The sequence below is a fragment of the Crinia signifera genome, chromosome 1, assembly GCF_055691185.1.
Source record: "Crinia signifera chromosome 1, ASM5569118v1, whole genome shotgun sequence".
Lineage (NCBI taxonomy): Eukaryota > Metazoa > Chordata > Amphibia > Anura > Myobatrachidae > Crinia > Crinia signifera.
In genome coordinates, this window is record NC_139217.1 from 359,694,033 (window position 1) to 359,711,761 (window position 17,729).

Genomic DNA, 17,729 nt, shown 5'->3' on the forward strand with positions numbered 1-17,729 from the left:
GGGTCAATTGGTTCCGGAGATATTGTGGGTAAACAGTTTTTTATTTCTGAAATGTAATTTAATGGCTGTTCATGTTCTTTGGGAGCAGATTACTCTGGAACCAAGTACCCCAGTTTCACGGGACCAAAATCATTTGAAGCCCACTTAAAATATTATTACTTCTTCAATATGAAAATGGGTCAGTTGGTTCCAAAGATATAGCTGGTTAAAGGGAGGAGAGGGGGTGGTTTTCTCTCTCTCACACCAGAAAATGCAGGGTCTAGGCTCGTGTAAAAGGGGCCAACCAGGGAATGTCCCTGCATGATCCTGGGACAATATTCCCATGTAAATCCCTGCATTTTCTGGTGTGAAAGGGGTATTATTTCAAATAGCCGGGACCTGCAGTGCTCTGAATACAGCCGGGCAGTCCCCCGCTCTCTGCCTGGCTGTCAATGGCTGTCACTTCTGCCTGGCGGTGGCTGTCCCCCAGTTACCGCAAGCATGTATTCCCCCTTGGCAATGAGCTTGTAATCCCACATGGCAACGAGCATGGAATCCCTTCCAATGAGCATGTAGTTCAAGCAGCAATTATGTAGCTTAAATTTTAATAGGCATTATGGTTTGGCATGATACATAATGGACATTATGCTGTGTGGCTTAACATGTAATGGGCCTTTGCCACGCAATGGGGCAGATGTATTAAGCCTGGTGAAGAGATAAACTGGATATAAAGTGGGAAGAGATAATGCACCAGCCAATCAGATCCCAACTGTCATATTTCAAATACAGCTGATTGGCTGGTGCGTTATCTCTTCCATGTTATCTCCAGTTTATCTCTTCTCCAGGCTTAATACATCTGCCCCAATGTCCCTGTTTATGAAGCATATAGTGAATTTTGATTTAATCTATTTTGTCTATTCGTGTGGCATTATGTGAATTTTGGCACAATCCATGTAACATATGAATTTTGGTTCAATCCGTGTGGCACTGTGAATTTTGGCTCAATCCATTTGGCATTATATGAATTTTGTCACAATCCATGTGGCATTATGTGAATTTTGGCTCATTCCATTTGGCATCTTGTGTAGGGGGCAAGTATAATGGGCTGTAGTATTTTGTTGCATAATGCGTAGAAGTTGTATATGTTGTGGTACACTACACTCAGGGACACGCCCGCCTTTTGAGTGACCACACCCCCTTTTCCTTCCTTAAGTGTTGGGGCATATGAGATGATGATTTATATATTATATATTTGTGTTGTTCAAACTTCTCATGCAACTATTGTTACACATGTAAGTTGTGCTGGGACTCCCAGTGACCCTAAACACCAGGCATTCCCAACCACGGTCCTCAAGGCACACCAACAGTGCAGGTTTTAGTGATATCCGGGCTTCAGCACAGATGGTTTAATCAGAATCCCTCAGATACTACTTTAGTCACTTGTGCTCAAGCCTGGATATCTACAAAACGTGCACTGTTGGTGTGCCTTGAGGACCGTGGTTGGGAATGCACTCTCAAAAAAGTATCTTCTCCCTTAGTACTGAAATCCTCCTACCTCCAATCTGATGCAAATCCACTAATTACCTTAATTGAAAATGCTGTAATAATTATGCAGAAATGGAGGAATTATTTATAGGGGAATATCGGATTAATAGTCCTATGGATATCTAAATCTATCATTGGGCATGGGTGTCCTCTATTAATGTGCACAATAGACAATTTCAGGATTAATTTAGTATAATGTATGCAGCATACACATAGGGGAATAAACTGGTAGAGTGCTACGTAAGAAGTACTCCTGGGGTGCTCAGCAGGAGGTGCTTGGTCCCGCAGCTGCGAAAATCGGGGTAGTCACACCCAAAATAGGAATAACAAAAAACAACTATATAACCCTGAGGGCTAAAGCAGCGCATACATTGGTAACAAAATGTGAAGATGTGTACCAATTGGATTATCTTTACAATGAAATACATTTATAAAAATGAACTATAATAAACACACATAAAAGCCTGAAAAAGCTAATCTAGCACTGAATATTTATATCACAGTGGGTCTGTTCCTAAAACACCCTCAGAGAAATGTTGTTAGCATTAGGAGAATTATACCCCTTTCACACCAGCCTAAATTCCCGGGTTGGGTCCGGGAACAACCCGGGACTAGCTCTGGTGTGAAAGGTTCCAGGGACAAATTCCCGGGTTAATTTGCCGGCAATTCAATCCTGCTAGGTAGCAGGGTTGCTCCCGGGTCCTTCCAGGGTTACTGGCTGGTGTGAAAGCTGCAGGGACATGTCCCTCCTTCCCGTGTTGCCTCTGCTAGTGCTGATTTGCAAGCAGGGCAACTTCCTGTTGTGGTGGACACTCACAGACATGCCCAGAGACAGCATACAGCGTGCAGGGAGACACTGTGCATGTTCTGTGGCACCACAGACCCCAGAAGTGCGTTTTAACCCCTGAAAGCCTGCAATGTGTGCCATGTCTTGGACAAATGATGAGGTGAGAGAGCTATTAATCATTAGAGGGGAAGATGCTTTCATAGGTCTTTTAATTTGTTTTATACAAGTAAACAAAGGTTGAAACACTACAAATGTTTTGTGTCTTAATTATTAATATTCAATAATCTAATTTTCAATGTTTTTTTTTTCATAGAAATGCAGGGTCAGCCAGGGTTCAGTGTGAAAGGTGCCGACCCGGGTTGTCCCTGCTTCAAAAGCATGTGTGAATGGGTCCCAACCCGGGAATGTCCCTGCTTGTCCCTGGAATTTAATTCCCGGATTTGTCTCTGCATTTCTGGTGTGAAAGGGGTATAAGAGGAAGCAATGTTTGTAATAGTTACCACTCAATTAATGGTGTCCACATAGGATGCATGAATGTTCTCCCAGTGGGGCAGATGTATTAAGCCTGGCGAAGAGATAAACTGGAGATAAAGGGGAGAAAATGTGGAAGGAGATAAAGCACCAGCCAATCAACTTCCAACTGTCATATTTCAAACACAGCTGATTGGCTGGTGCTTTATCTCCTTCCACATTTTCTCCACTTTATCTCTTCGCTAGGGTTAATACATCTGCCCCAGTATGCCTAGCAGAATTAGGGTACATTGCAAGTCCCAAGTAGTCGTTGGAAGGTTTGTTTTAATGAACTTGTCCTCACTAGTGATGTAGCAGAATTTGGGGTGTGTGGTATATCCCAGTCACCACTGGAGGGAACTCTTGGTGCAAATCTCCAAAGGTGGATGTTTGTAGTTGTAAAGCAATCTCAGGTTTGAAGAAAACTTCTGATAGGAGAAAGGCTGGTTCAGACTCCACAGAATCTCTGTCCATGTAGATCAGTGCAACAGCTGGATCTCCTACACATTTCGCTGCTTTTTCCAGATGCAGCTTTGTCCCAGCAATGTAGCTTAGCACATATCGCTTAACACACATCACCGGCTCACGTGTGCGGAACGATCTGTGGGGATCAGTGTTCTCACCATGAGAACACAGGCAATCTAATTAGATTTATACTTATATTTTTCCAGTGATACCACTGTACTCCATTCAGTTCTTACAAATTGACATATAAAATTGTATGTGGAGAAAACAGTGTTATATCCATCAATTTAGCTACACTGTATCTCCCTGTGTCCGTTTTTATACTGTTCCGTGCAGCTACAGTATAAACCAAATATAGTATTCACAAGTTGTTAATGTGTTTCTAAGACCATTTGTTTCAATGGTCCCACAAATTGCAAACGTTCAAATTGATCTGTAAAAATTATGAGGCAAATCTAGTGTTTGATGTGCTAGGCCAAGAAAAAGTAGTAGTAGTAGTAGTACGTTTATTTATAAGGCGCCACAAAGTGTCCGCAGCGCCGTACATAGCAAAAAAAAAAAAAAAAAAATACAAGGTAACGTACAGGGTGTGTAGAAAGATACAGTATAAATAGGGGTATAGCTGGTAGAACTAAAATCAGCATCAGTTCAGAAGCACAGTTCAGAAAAAGCACATTCAATATGTTGACATGTATGTTAACTATTATTCATTCTGTGTTATCCTGTTTACATACTTTTCACATACATCAGACATGGGTGTGTGACCTGAAAATAGTGCGGTGATTAACTCTAGGCTGAAACCCTGCAGGATGAGTAGGTATCGTTCAGAAAATAGATTCATTATGTGTAAGCCATTAGTGTTGAATCACTGTTATGTTGTATGAAGACAATCAATGTCGGATCTCACAGATGTTTGTCATTTCGCGTGACTTGTTCCTGTAAATATACTGCCCATCTGCATAAAATATAAAGCATGAAAACTCTTCAATTAATAGCGGCATACTTAAGATGTTATGGCCATACCAATGAACTTAGGCCCTCATTCCAATCCATTCGGTCCCCCGCACATTCGCACGGGGGACTGATGGTTGGGACCTAGGCATGTGAATGCCCAGACTTTCATGAGTGTTCCCATGCAAATGGCAGCGTGACGCAGGGTGCTGTGGGCAGGCGGCTGACGTCACATGAGGTCTGCCGCCCATCCTGTCTTCGGCCGGAAGCCTGCAAATATAAGTCAGTCTCCACTGACAATTTTTGCAAGCCCTGGAGAAATCATTAGATGGTCGTGACCATTAATCCTCTTGCATGGTTGTGTGGGGATACGGGGGCAGGGATTCGGCGTGGCAGGCCCTCTGGAACTCGGTAGGCTGTGAGCTTTGCTGCTTACTGGGTCAAACAGAATGAGGGCCATAATGCCATGAAAATTGCTGTGGTTTTTTTTTTTTACTCTTTATTTTAAATAACCAATCAAAACACAGGAAGAAAATCCATAAAGGCTTTAGTCTTAACCAAATCTTAATTTGCTACGGCAGTTTAACATTTGAGTTTGTGCACGCCCCTCTCAAATCTATCTCTCTCTGCACATGTTATATCTGACCCATCTGCAGTGCATTATGGTTTTAAAAAGGTGAAAAAAATGCCTTTTATGCTTTTCTCCCAATTCAGAATCAGCTACTTACTGAGTATATTAACCCTTTTGTAACATCTGAATTGAGAATAAACAAGCATTTTGTATGCACATGTGAAAGGGCTTGCAGTCGTAAGAAGAACAAAAGTTGTTTGACACTTCAGGGTCATCCCTTTCTGGCCAAGCTTCTTCCTGGACAGTGGCATCATTAGCTGGTTGAGGAAGGTGCATCCTTCCTCAACCAGGAGGGGGGTGGGGGGGACAAAATCTGGGTCTAATTTAATCTTGTTGGGTCATATGAAGAAGAGCACCCACTGTTTATGTCCCAATACTGTGTAAAATCCCTTGCAAAACTAAAGCTTTGTATATAAAATGATATATGTGCATATTTTACAACTGATTTCAAGCCCTAACCTAAATAAATAGAATTAACATTTGTGGAAATTATGTAAAAACTATGTTGTTGTCAGTGATACAACTTTATTTAGTGATTAAAAATAAGGTTCTCTGAATAAGAATCTGGAGCACAAATAAGACGATAACTTCAGACCTATAGACCTTCCGTAGACCTATGTATGGAATGAATGAGGTAATAGCTGAGTGTCTGTGGACTGTATGGAATAAATGAGGTGAGACCTGTGTGCGTGAACTCTGGAATGAATGCGATAAGGACTCTGTGGAATGAATGGGATAAAACCGTGTGTATACTGTGTGGGGTGAATGAGATGAGTCCTGTGTGTGTGTGTGTATACTGTGTGGGGTGAATGAGATGAGTCCTGTGTGTGTGTGGAATAAATGAGATGAGTCGTGTGTGTGTGTGTGTGTGTTGTGTTGTGTGCGTGTGTTGAATGAGGTAAAACTTGTGTATGTGGAATAAATCAGATGAGACGTGTGTGTGGACTGTGTAAAATTAAGGAGGTGAGACCAGTGTGTGTGCTGAGAGGAATGAAAGAGATGAGATCTGTTTGGAATGAATTAGGGTAAATCTGAATGTGTGGGATTAATGAGTTGAGACCTATGTGTTTGGTCTTTGGCCCTTATTCAGATCTGATCCCAGTACAAATTTGGGTACTTGTTTCCTAGCACGGCGCCCAGATTTCCTACGTACGGCACCGTAGGGAAATCGCATTGCATTGCATCGCATGGGCCATTATAATTGCACGCAATGCGATTTTTTTTTTTATGCTCATTGCACCCCACTATATTGCATCACATGTTCTGCAAAATCGCATGTGATTTTATAGGGTGTGCGATGCCATGACATTAGGTATACAATAATATGATTGTATGTCCCAAAAATAGGTTTAACGCACCACCACCACCCCCCCCCCCCCCCCCCACTACCCACGCCAGCCCGAAGAGTGGCGAGCCCCGCAAGGGGTGGCGGAATGCGTCCTCCGACCTTTTCATTCCCCCACTATCCATGTAGGCGTGGAGTTGATTTTATATAGTGTGATGAGCCCCGTGAGGGGACGCGGATTACTTTACATGTATTCTGCGTCTGCTTGCCGTGCTTCGGGCTCGGTGGCTCGCCACCCTATATAAAATCAAATTCAAGCCGACGTGGATAGTGGGGTAATGAAAAAGTCAGAGGACGCGTTCCACCGCCACTCTCCACGCTTCAGGGTGGCGTGGATAGTGGGGGGGGGTGCGTTAAACCTATTTGGGGGACATACAATCATATTATTGTATACCTAATGTCATGGCATCGCACACCCTATAAAATCGCATGCGATTTTGCGGCAGATGCGATGTGATGGCCTGGGGCAGAGAGAGCATTGAATAAATTACATAGGAAAATCGCATCGCATGGCCCATGCGATGCAATGCGATTTTCCTACGCAGAATAGCCCACTAATGGGTGCCGTTCTAGGAAACAAGTACCCAAATTTGTTCTAAAAATGGGCAAAACTATGTGCACTGCAGGTGGGGCAGCTGTAACCTGTATAGAGAAAAATTGGGGGGAGTTATTTTGTTTCTGTGCAGGGTAAATACTGGCTGCATTATTTTTACACTGTAATAAAGATTTCAGTTTCAACACACCTCACCCAAATGTAACTCTCTGCACATGTTACATCTGCCCCACCTGCAGTGCACATAGTTTTGCCCATTTTGAGAACAAATTTGTACTGCAATCAGATCTGAATAAGGCCCTGTGTGGGGTATGGGTGAAAACCGGACCAGGACAAAACCGGACCAGGACAAAACCGCCGGACCGGACATCAAACTCTGCATTTTGGAGCTTGTGGCCTCCGGTCCGGGGGTGTCCTGTTCGGGGGTGTCCTGTCCGGGGGGGCTGCCTGTCACACCTGTCACCAGGGAGAGGAGCAAGGGGAGAATAAAGCCTCCCTGTATGGTCCGGGCATGTAGCGAAAACAGGACTGTCCGGCGGTCCGGAGTGTAGTCCGGTCTGGTTTTTACATAGTCCCCCCTGTGTGCAATGAATGAGGTGAGACCATTGTATGTGAACAGTGTGGAATGAATAATGTGACTTCTATGTGTGGAATGGATGAGTTAAGACGTGTGTGTGTGTGTGTGTGTGTGTGTGTGTGTGTGTGTGATGAATGAGGTGAGACGTGTGTATGTATGTACATGTGTGAGTGGGATAAATGAGGTGAGGTGCGTGCGTGTGTGTGTGTGTGTGTGTGTGTGTGTGTGTGTGTGTGTGTGTGTGTGTGTGTGTGTGTGTACATGTGGGATAAATGAAGTGAGATGCGTGTGTGTGTGTGTGTGTGTGTGTGTATATATATATATATATATATATATATATATATGCATGTGAGGGATGAACGAGGTAAGACGAGTGTGTGTTTGTGTAGAATATGATGACACAGAACCGTGTAACTGTAACTATCCAACTCTACCTTAAGCCGGCAGCTCCAGTCCCCTCTCGCAGTGGGCTGGGCTCAGTGGGGTGGGATTTCCTGTGCGAGCAGGTCAGCTGTTCTCTCCATGTCTGTCTCTGCTTCTCCCCCCTCCCCATTCACTCTCTCTCTCCCTGTCTCTCCCTCCTCCGTGGATCGTGCGGTCAGTGCCCCTCTCTCCCCCCTGGTGCCTCTCTCTTGGGATCTGACTAGTGATGTGTAACCTACAGAATGCCCAGCAGCACTGGAAAAAGGTTTAAACCTACAAAATACATCCCTGTCTCCACTGCAGCTGCCTTATTAGTGGGATCCACCACTTTGTTTTTTGTTTTCACGTAAGTACATTATATTTTATTCCGCTGTACAGTAATTGGGGTGGCCCGGCCGGTGGCCCCTTCCCGTGGATGGGTTGCTCGCAGTTTCGGGTGGGGCGCTGCATTAGTATTAGTGGGTCGCTATATATAATGTGGCGATAGCAGAGAATGTAGGGCCATAGGCCTTGGTTTAGGATGTGTGCTCTGCCGGTAGAGCTCCTGTGTGACTGCTGCTGATTCCTCTCTTGTGTCATTTATTGCTGTATTAGGCCATAGATTACCTTCATTAGGCCACATGCATATACAGTGTCAAGTATCTGAAGGTGTTATCCTGAAGGAACAAAAGACCCTTATTATAGCACTTCAAGGCCCTGTGCACTGGGGGAGGGTTTATAGAGGGCTGCTTAAGGATTATTGAAGCCTGAGTATCTGTGCTTGCATTGCTTATTACTGTCTCATTCCTTATTCAACTGTATGTTATTGTTGCTTGTGTAGTGTGCTGTATGTTATTGTTGCTTGTGTAGTGTGCTGTATGTTATTGTATGTTATTGTTCCTTGTGCCCCCTCCCCCCCCCTCCAAGGCAAAGTAAGAAGTTTGGGCTACAGTAGATGGTTTGTTGTGAATAAGGGGAGATGGTCTATTCACATATACAACACACAACTGTATGGCATTTATTCACTATTACATTGTCCATGGTGAATTTTGGGTATGTTCTATGCTTTCATGTAGAAATACTTGCTCCGTTCCTATATTCTGTCAAATTTATTTAGATGTACATTATAGAGTGCTGTTTAGCTATGTCCTTTCCAGCTCCCCTGTGTTGCACTTGTACCTGCCCTCTATTCCCTGGATTGCTCCGTTTTCTGTATTCAAATAGTTTCTTCATGCTGCATGCCCTTACCATAGTACACAATTTCTTGGGATCGCTTTTGTTTTTTGTTTGTTTTATCTGTGTAATTAGTTATTGTATGGTGCGGTCAAAATAGAAGATACATAACTGTAAGCACTAATGTCGTTTTTAAAAGCCCCATTGTGTGTTTTGTACTATAATAAAACATGTATCACATTAGCTGCTGTTTACATTCAGTCTGACAACAGCCCATCTTTTGTGTCATGAACAATACACATTGAAGCTGAAGGACTGTTGGTTTATTTAACTTGTGATCTTGATTTATAGTATCGGGTTAAGTTTTTTTTGTTTTATCTGTTGTAATATCAGATGTGTTCTGTAGATTATATTTAAAGATTTTGCTTGAATAGTACAAAAAGTTATTATCTAGTGATGCTCAAAATAGTATATTTTGCAGCTTATTCAGGTCTGTTTGCTCGAATGCGAGCTCGATGTTTATGAACTATGCATGCGCCGGGTGCGTGTGTACCCGGCAAACAGATTGTTTGCCGGGTACATACACCCAACATTGTGGGTGGTGGGTAGGGGGTGTGTGGGATGGTAGGACTGGGGACTTTTGCCCATGGGAATGCTCAGTATTTCATGGGCGTTCCCAGATGTCAGCTGCCCGCCCATTTCTTCCCAAATGTGCACGCATATCTCAGTAATTTGAGTCACTTTTGATATGCGTGCATACACTAAATCTTTTGATGGTCGGTGAACATCGAAAGATGTGGGAGCTTCCCCCTGGCCTGCGAATGGATTTTTATGTAAAACATCCATTCGCAGGCCGTGTGAATGAGCATGGCATGCTAAGGGGGGGGGGGGTCGTGCTACTAGGCATTGGCAGGGCGCCATGGGGTGGACTTACAAGCTTGCAAATATGCAGCCTTGCGAGTCAACCAAAATAGGGTCCTTTGGGTAACAGATGAAGACAAAAAGGGAGAGATACTGTCAAGCAAAGTGACTAATGTTGGTGTTGCCGATGTTTTTTCCAAATGGTCCAATTGTAAAAGTATGGTCCCTGTTACCCTAACTAACACACATTTTGTAACATTGTAACTCTTGAGCCAGTGGTTCCCAAACTGTGTGCCTAGGCTCCCTGGGGTGCCTCAGGACACTTGCAGGGGGTGCCTTGGGTTGGTGGACCAGGATCAATTCATATTATTAATGGTCAATGTAATAGGCAAAACCAGTGCTGGTGGCTGCCAATCATAATATATGTGGACAAACAGGAGCAAATCCTGTCCCTCACCACATAACTGTGACATATACACACAATGTTCTTAATTTCATTTTTTTTTCTCTCTAAATTTCTCAATAAGGAACATTTGGCCTAGGGGGGTGTCTTGGAAACATTTTGATGCTCTAGGGCACAGGTCTTCAACCTGTGGCCCTCCAGATGTTGTGGAACTACATGTCCCGGCATGCCCTGAGTTTTTGTTTTTTTTGCAAACTGTTATAGGAAAAAATGTGACAATGCATGTTGGAACATGTAGTTTCACAACATCAGGAGGGCCACAGGTTGAAGACCCATGCTCTAGGGTGACGTGATTCAAAAAAGTTTGGGAACCCCTGTCCTAAGCAGTGTTAAGGCTAATACATACAGGGCGACTAAATGTGCGGAGCGATTTAGCCTAGTCAGATTGCACAGCACACATGGCTTGCTAAATTGCCCATACATACGCCTAGCACTGTGTGTAAGCAATCTGTGCTAACCAGTGTTTTCAGTTTAGATCAGTTTGACTAAATGTATTCAAGATGTGATAGGGTGACATGCGGTACAGTGCATCTCCATCGCTATATGGCATACACACACAGCAATCCGTGCTTAATTTCGAAGTGATCTAGTCAGATAGCTTAGCTAATGGGCTGTTATCATCCAGTGTGTATGCAACTTGCTCAGTTATTTTATTGTTTATATGTTGTATTCTTTCATCTGTTCTGTGGTGAATGGTAGAAATCTCCAAGCCAACTGACTTAGTTTACAGTCTGTGATTTCCAATAGTGTGTCTATCTGCAGCCATAGTGTGTGACCCAGCGGCGCACACCGTTGCATGTGCAGGACTAATGACTCTGTCTTGCACACTGCTGGAGCATCACATACATAAGCGGGAACATTAGGTGCACATTGACAGCTTTCTGAGCAAACCACTGCTGTCTCAGACACAACAACGTTCAAATTCACAGTGGCTGACTATGGCTCACCCAGAAAAAAATAGTTTTGAAACATCTGCACTTTTCTAGCCAACCCACTTATACCACCCCCACTGCTCCCTTTGCCAATAAATCCTTGGTGCATCTGCAATCACTACTCATTAGCTGCTAGAAGGGCAGTGCGGATTTGGCACATGTGCAGTGGCAAAAAAATTGCTCCACTGCATCCGACATTAACATTGTGTGTATCTCTGTATCTGACTTACAGTGGGGATCGAAAGTTTGGGCACCCCAGGCAAAATTAATGGTACTTCTTTACTTTCACGGCGCCACTAGATAGGACAGGTAGGATACTAGATAGGATACGATTTTGTATGCGATTTGACATAAGATATCGCATAAGATATAGGATAAGATTTACTATCCATTTCATTACCCCACTAGGGCGTGGAGTTGATTTTATATAGTGTGGCGAGCGCAGCGAGCTGACACGGATGTTGTTTCAAAGCAAGTCCCCAATATTGCATGCCATTTGCATGCAATTCCATAAAATACATTCCGTGTCCCCTCGCGGGGCTCGCCACGCTTCGGGCTCGGTGGCTCGCTGCGCTCGCCACGCTATATAAAATCAACTCCACGCCCTAGTGGATAGTGGGGTAATGAAATGGATAGTAAATCTTATCCTATATCTTATGCGATATCTTATGTCAAATCGCATACAAAATCGTATCCTATCTGTCCTATCTAGTGGCGCCGTGAAAGTAAAGAAGTACCAAATTAATTTTAATGCGCAAAAAGAAGCCAAGGAAAGATGGAAAAACCTCCAAAAAGGATAAAATTACAGATTATACATTCTTATAACATGTCAAAAAGAGTTTGATTTTATTTCCATCATTTGCACTTTCAAAATAACAGAAAACAAAAAATGGCGTCTGCAAAAGTTTGGGCACCCTGCAGAGTTAATACATTGTACTGCCCCCTTTGGCAAGTATCACAGCTTGTAAACCCTTTTTGTAGCCAGCCAAGAGTCTTTCAATTCTTGTTTGAGGTATTCTTCCTGACAAAAGTCTTCCAGTTCTTTGAGATTCCTGGGCTGTCTGTGACGAACTGCTCTTTTAAGGACTATCTATAGATTTTCAATTATGTTGAGGTCAGGAGATTATGAAGGCCATGGCAAAACCTTCAATTTACGCCTATTGATGTAATCCACCGTGGATTTTGTGGTGTGTTTAGGATCATTATCCATTTGTAGAAGCCAGCCTCTCTTTAACTTCAGCTTTTTCACAGATGGCATCATGTTAGCGTCTCCAAAATTTGCTGGAATCTTATTGAATCCATATTTCCTTCTACTCGCAAAATGTTTCCTGTGCAACTGGCTGCAATACAACCCCAATGCATGGTTGATCCACTACCATGCTTAACAGTTGGACTCTTTTCATTAAATTCTGTGCGCTTCCTTCTCCAAACGTACATTTGCTCATTTGCCCGCGAAAAAGTTATATTTTAACCTCATCGGTTCACAGAACTTGATTCCAAAATGCATCAGGCTTGTCTATATGTTCATTTTCCAATTTCAAACGCTGATTTTTGTGGTGAAGACGTAGAATATTTTTTTTTTCTTCTGATGAATCTTCCATGAAGACCATATTTGTACAAGGTATCTCTTTATAATGGAAGAGTCTACCACAATTCCAGTGTCTGCCAGATCTTCCTGGAGGGATCGTGCACTCAGTTGTGGATTTTGACTTGCTTTTCTCACAATCCTGCGAGCTGTTCTGTCTGATATTTGTCTTGGTCTTACAGATCTTGCTTTAACTTTCACTGATGACTGCCATTTTCTTAATTACATTCCGAACAGAGGATATGGGCATCCAATAACTCTTTGCTATCTTCTTATAGCCTTCTCCTGCTTTGTGAGCGTCAACTATTCTCAGTTTCAGTGTTCTACACAACTGCTTAGAGGAACCCATGGTGCTGATTGTTGGGGCAAGGTCAGATATTGTTGGGGCAAGGTCAGATGAGTCTGGTCTTGTCAATCTCAAAGGTTTTAAATCACCTGGTCTTTCCAGATGATGATTGTGAACAATCCATGACACTGCCAGGTCTCAGCTGTCCAAAGGGGGCAGTACAAGGTATTAACTCTGCAGGGTGCCCAAACTTTTGCAGACACCATTTTTTGATAAATGATGAAAATAAAATCAAACGTTATTTGACATGTTCTAATAATGTCTAATCTGTAATTTGATGCCTTTTGGAGATTTTTCCATCTTTCATTGGCTTCTTTTTGCACATTAAAATTTTTGCCTGGGGTGCCCAAACTTTCGATCCCCACTGTATAGTTTGCTGACCTGAGGAGAGTGGCCGCTGCTGCTGACATCTAAGAAGTTTGCGTTCATTTATGTGTATTTATGTGGGTGGGGTGGGGGCTCAGGCTCTGTCCCCTTCCACAAAGCCTGGGTCCAGGTAATTACTACCCCCCACCTTCCTTGACGCTCTTGCAGATGATGGTCTGGTTGGCCTCAATTGTATAGTGTGTATGCGGAAGTTGAATACCTACTGAGATTATTCTGCAACTGTTCAATGGAGAGGTTATGGTATACGGCAGAGATGGGGAATTTTTGGCCCTCCAGCTCTTGTTGAACTACACATCCCAGCATGCCCTGCTACAGTTTTGCTATTTGGCCATGCTAAAACTGTTGTAAGGGTCGAAGGTTCCCCATCCCTGGTATATGACGTCAACAATACCATGGTAGACAACATCTAGTTAGATGCCTATACTTGGTCATTGGCGTTTAGATAGACAGTGCAGAGAGATCGACGGATGGTTAGCATCGATGGGAACCTGGTGGACAATAGCAAGATCGATATGGGTTATTTTTTGGTGCCAAATGTCAGTGGACATACACAGATGTGCACAGTGTTCCCTCGCATGGCTTGCCATGCTTTGGCAACACTATTATATTTCTACTGTCCACTTGGCTAGTAGAGTAGGAACCAAGTGGACAGGCGCAAAAAACCTGTGTTGACCTTGCTACTGTCAAGCAGGTTCCCGTTGATGCTTACATTCAGTTGATATCCCGGCACTGTCTACCAAAAGGGCAAGTTTAGGCGTCGAACTCTAGTGGTCGATCATGGTATAGTCGACTTCCACACCCTTGTTCCGCTGTCCGGAGGCCGGGTGGGTGATGCACATGCTATCTCGTTCCTGACCTCCCTATCCTGTTTAATGGATCAAACTAAAGTACACAGAGCAATAAGTTTAAGTGATAATTGCTCCATTGAATCAAAGAGGAAGGGATGCACATAATCTGTAGGCGTGTGACCAGATCTAGGTAGGATACACATTTCTCAGCAGCCCTTCACACTCAGTGTCTCCAGCTGTCAGGTTTAGCTGTGCATTAATGTGTACTTATTTAGCTAGTTTTCTTGGTACTATTGAATAATTGCTTAGAACAATAAGTGAATCAGATATGATACGTTCCAAATGCAAAGCTGTTTGACTGGTTTGGAAATTTTCAATTGTTTTAATCGTATGATCTAATAAAAGTAATTGCTTGTCAATCATTTTAGTAATGTCACTTATTTACTGTAGTATCTGATAAACTGGTTGGGGAAAATAGAGCGGCATACTAATTCATCTTTTTATCTTGCGTTACCAATAAATAAACAATGAGCCTTTATTTGGTTTATATTTCACCTGCAGCTACTGTGATCCACTTCGACTGCACTGAGGATTTTTCTCCGGGTACTTCTAAGCCACCGTGAATAATCGGCTGTGCTGAGTATGCCAGAAGTAACACTGGTGCTCAATGATAAGCGCAGTAGTATTAATGCAACATAATGACATCTGTATTATTAGTATCTGTGTCCATTATGCTGCTTTCCCACTGCCTAAACGGGTAAAGACCAGGTATTTTTTAAATGGGTCTTTAAATGGGTAAGCGCTATAAAGACCCTTTCCCACTGCAGCTCTTAAACGGTACCGTTTTTGTCACATTCACATATACCCATTTAAGCAACCCATTTAAACCCATAGTAAACATGGGCTGTCATATAGAATGGACTTTTCTGCCCCCACAGGCCCACACTGATGACGTTTGGAGAGAACAAAAGGAGAGGGTGGGGAGTGGTCTGATCAGTGTTGCAATAATGGCAGACAGAGCACATGTCTCTGCTGATTTCCTGCCTGATTTTCTTCCACTTCCTCATATTGAGTGCAGACTCCAGGGGTCTGCGGTCGCAGCATGTCCTCATTAAACAGGGGTGTGGATGTTGTGGACTGGGCTGGTTCCACAGGTAGGGTTAATGTTTGTTCTGCACATGACTGTGCAGCTTCATGCCGACTTTCGGCTGCTGCCAGGCTAGATGATAATGCTACTGGATTAGCAAGTGCAAAATTCCCGAAAACCGCCATGCATTGGTCGAAGTACAACCACTCCCTACGTGCAGAGCCGTTCTGGTCTAGTACATTGTGGAATAAGCATTTCAATGCCTTCAGCTTATTTATAATTTGCGTAGTGGTTCTTATAAATCCTGATGCTGCCATCATATTGCTGATATTACGGTATTTTTTACAGCATCCTTTACCATACCGGTCATCTGACACATGATTTCTTCTTCCCCACAATTTCGAATGAGTTCCCTGATCTACTCCTCTGTCCAACTGGGCATGGTAGCAGAATGTAAACAGCAGTACTGCACAAAAATGTTTTAGCTCTTCTCTGTCTACTGTCTGCTGTGATTACTTCCTGGATGTGGTGACTGTACAGTCGTCACAAGCAAGAAGCCAATCATGTTCTTAACCTTTTATTATTATTACTAAATACCATTTAAGACCCTTTCCCACTGGAAAAAAAACGGCTCTTAAATGGGTAAAACTCTGATTTTTACCCATTTTAAAAAAAATGGTATTTTTAAAACGGGTACAGCAACCTGGAGCATTCCCACTGCAGCTCTACCCATTTAAAAAGGCAAAAAAAACCGGCAAATTGCCATTTAAGAGCTGCAGTGGGAAAGGGGTATTAATTTGCCACTGCAGTAGTAGTCCATCAGTGTCAATATACATAACTCACCCTGCTGCTTCATTCTCTAAGGTGAACTTGCTGACCATTAATATTAGCGTTATTTACTCATTCATCATTTGTTGTGAAGATTTGCTAATTGTGAGCTGGCAGTGCTTTGTCCTACATTGTCATCAGAACTGGAGAATAAGCAGAGATGTTTTGGGCCCATGCCACCACCTGAAGTTTCACTGAGGTGCACAACGGGAGAGCAGATGGTCTGGATTTTGATCTGTAGGTGGATCCTAGTAGTCTAGCTCAGGTGTTCTTATACTCCATTCACAACAGACAATATTACTGGGTTGGTCCCTGGAACAACCCTGGACTAGTACTGGTGTGAAAGGGTCCAGGGCCAAAATCCAGGAACTGATGCCCTGGGATTTCAATCCTGCTAGCTACCAGGGTTGGTCCATGGACCTTCCAGGGTTACTGGCTGGTATGAAAGGTGCATGAACATGTCCCTCCTTCCCGTGTTGCCTCTGCTGATTGGCTATGCAGGGCAACGTTTTGTAGTTGCGAATTTCCAGAGGCACTTAGAGGATCACACAGCGTGCAAGAAGACACTTGTGCAAGCTCTGTAGCACAACAGACACCAGCAGTGCTATTTACCCCTAAAAGCCTACAATGTCTGCAAAATCTCTCTCTCTCTCAAAGTCAATTTCTAATGACAGTCTCATAGAAATGCAGGGTCATCCCAGGTTGAGTATGAAAGCTGCCAACTTGGGATGTCCCAGCTTCAAAAGTATGTGTTATAGAAACCTGTTGTATAGTATCCATATACTACAAGGGCTGATAAAAAAAAGTAATGAGGCTGCTTCCTGTTTTTCGGTCCCATAGGTAGACATGGCAAGGCTATGCTGCTTTTTTCTGAAGCTCAAACATTGATGTGTCTGAACATGTGGTTTTAATTCTGTTGTCTTTGTTTGGTCACAGCGAGTGGAAGATCTTTTACCTTTCATCATGGCAGATGAGGAAGTCATCGATGTGAGATTACGTCAGAGGACTGTATTTTTTTTTGTGTGATTAGCAGCCTCTAGACCAGTGGTAGCCAACGCCAGTCCTCCAGAGCTACCAACATTTTCCAGACAACCTAGCTGCTGCACAGGTGCACTCATTACCCACTGACACATTTTAAAAGCTCCACAGGTGGAGATAATTACAGCACTTGTGATTCTGTGAGGAGACATGGAAAACATGCACTGTTGGTAGCTCTCGAGGACTGAAGTTGGCTACCCCAGCTCTAGATGGTGCCCAATGGAGCTATTGAAATGTAGCTATGTTTGGGCTGGCAACAGCATTTGAGCTCACACTCCCCGGGGGTGGCGAGCTGAAATACACAAAAAGTCACTTTTTTTAGAGGCCAAACAGGACTTTTTGCTGCACACCAATTAGTTTTGTCTGGTTTAGCCGCTGTGTGTGTCTAAAACTGACCTTAATGAGCATGGTTACAAACATCAATTGCATATCGGCCTGCAATCTCCCTTTGTACTATATACAGGAGATCGGGTGCCATATGACGAATACTTCAGAG

At 43.3% G+C, this 17,729-nt stretch overlaps 1 protein-coding gene across 1 annotated transcript in view; it reads left to right on the top strand.

The window, feature by feature from the left end:
* Nucleotides 1–7,815: 7,815 nt before the first annotated feature.
* The window catches only part of ZDHHC8 (zDHHC palmitoyltransferase 8), a 71,386-nt gene continuing 61,472 nt past the window's right edge, over nucleotides 7,816–17,729 (top strand). Inside the window, exon 1 of the mRNA XM_083149802.1 lies at nucleotides 7,816–8,112. Within this exon, the coding sequence (XP_083005928.1) occupies nucleotides 8,009–8,112 (104 nt within the window). The 5' untranslated portion in view covers nucleotides 7,816–8,008. The remainder of the gene's footprint in view (nucleotides 8,113–17,729) is intronic.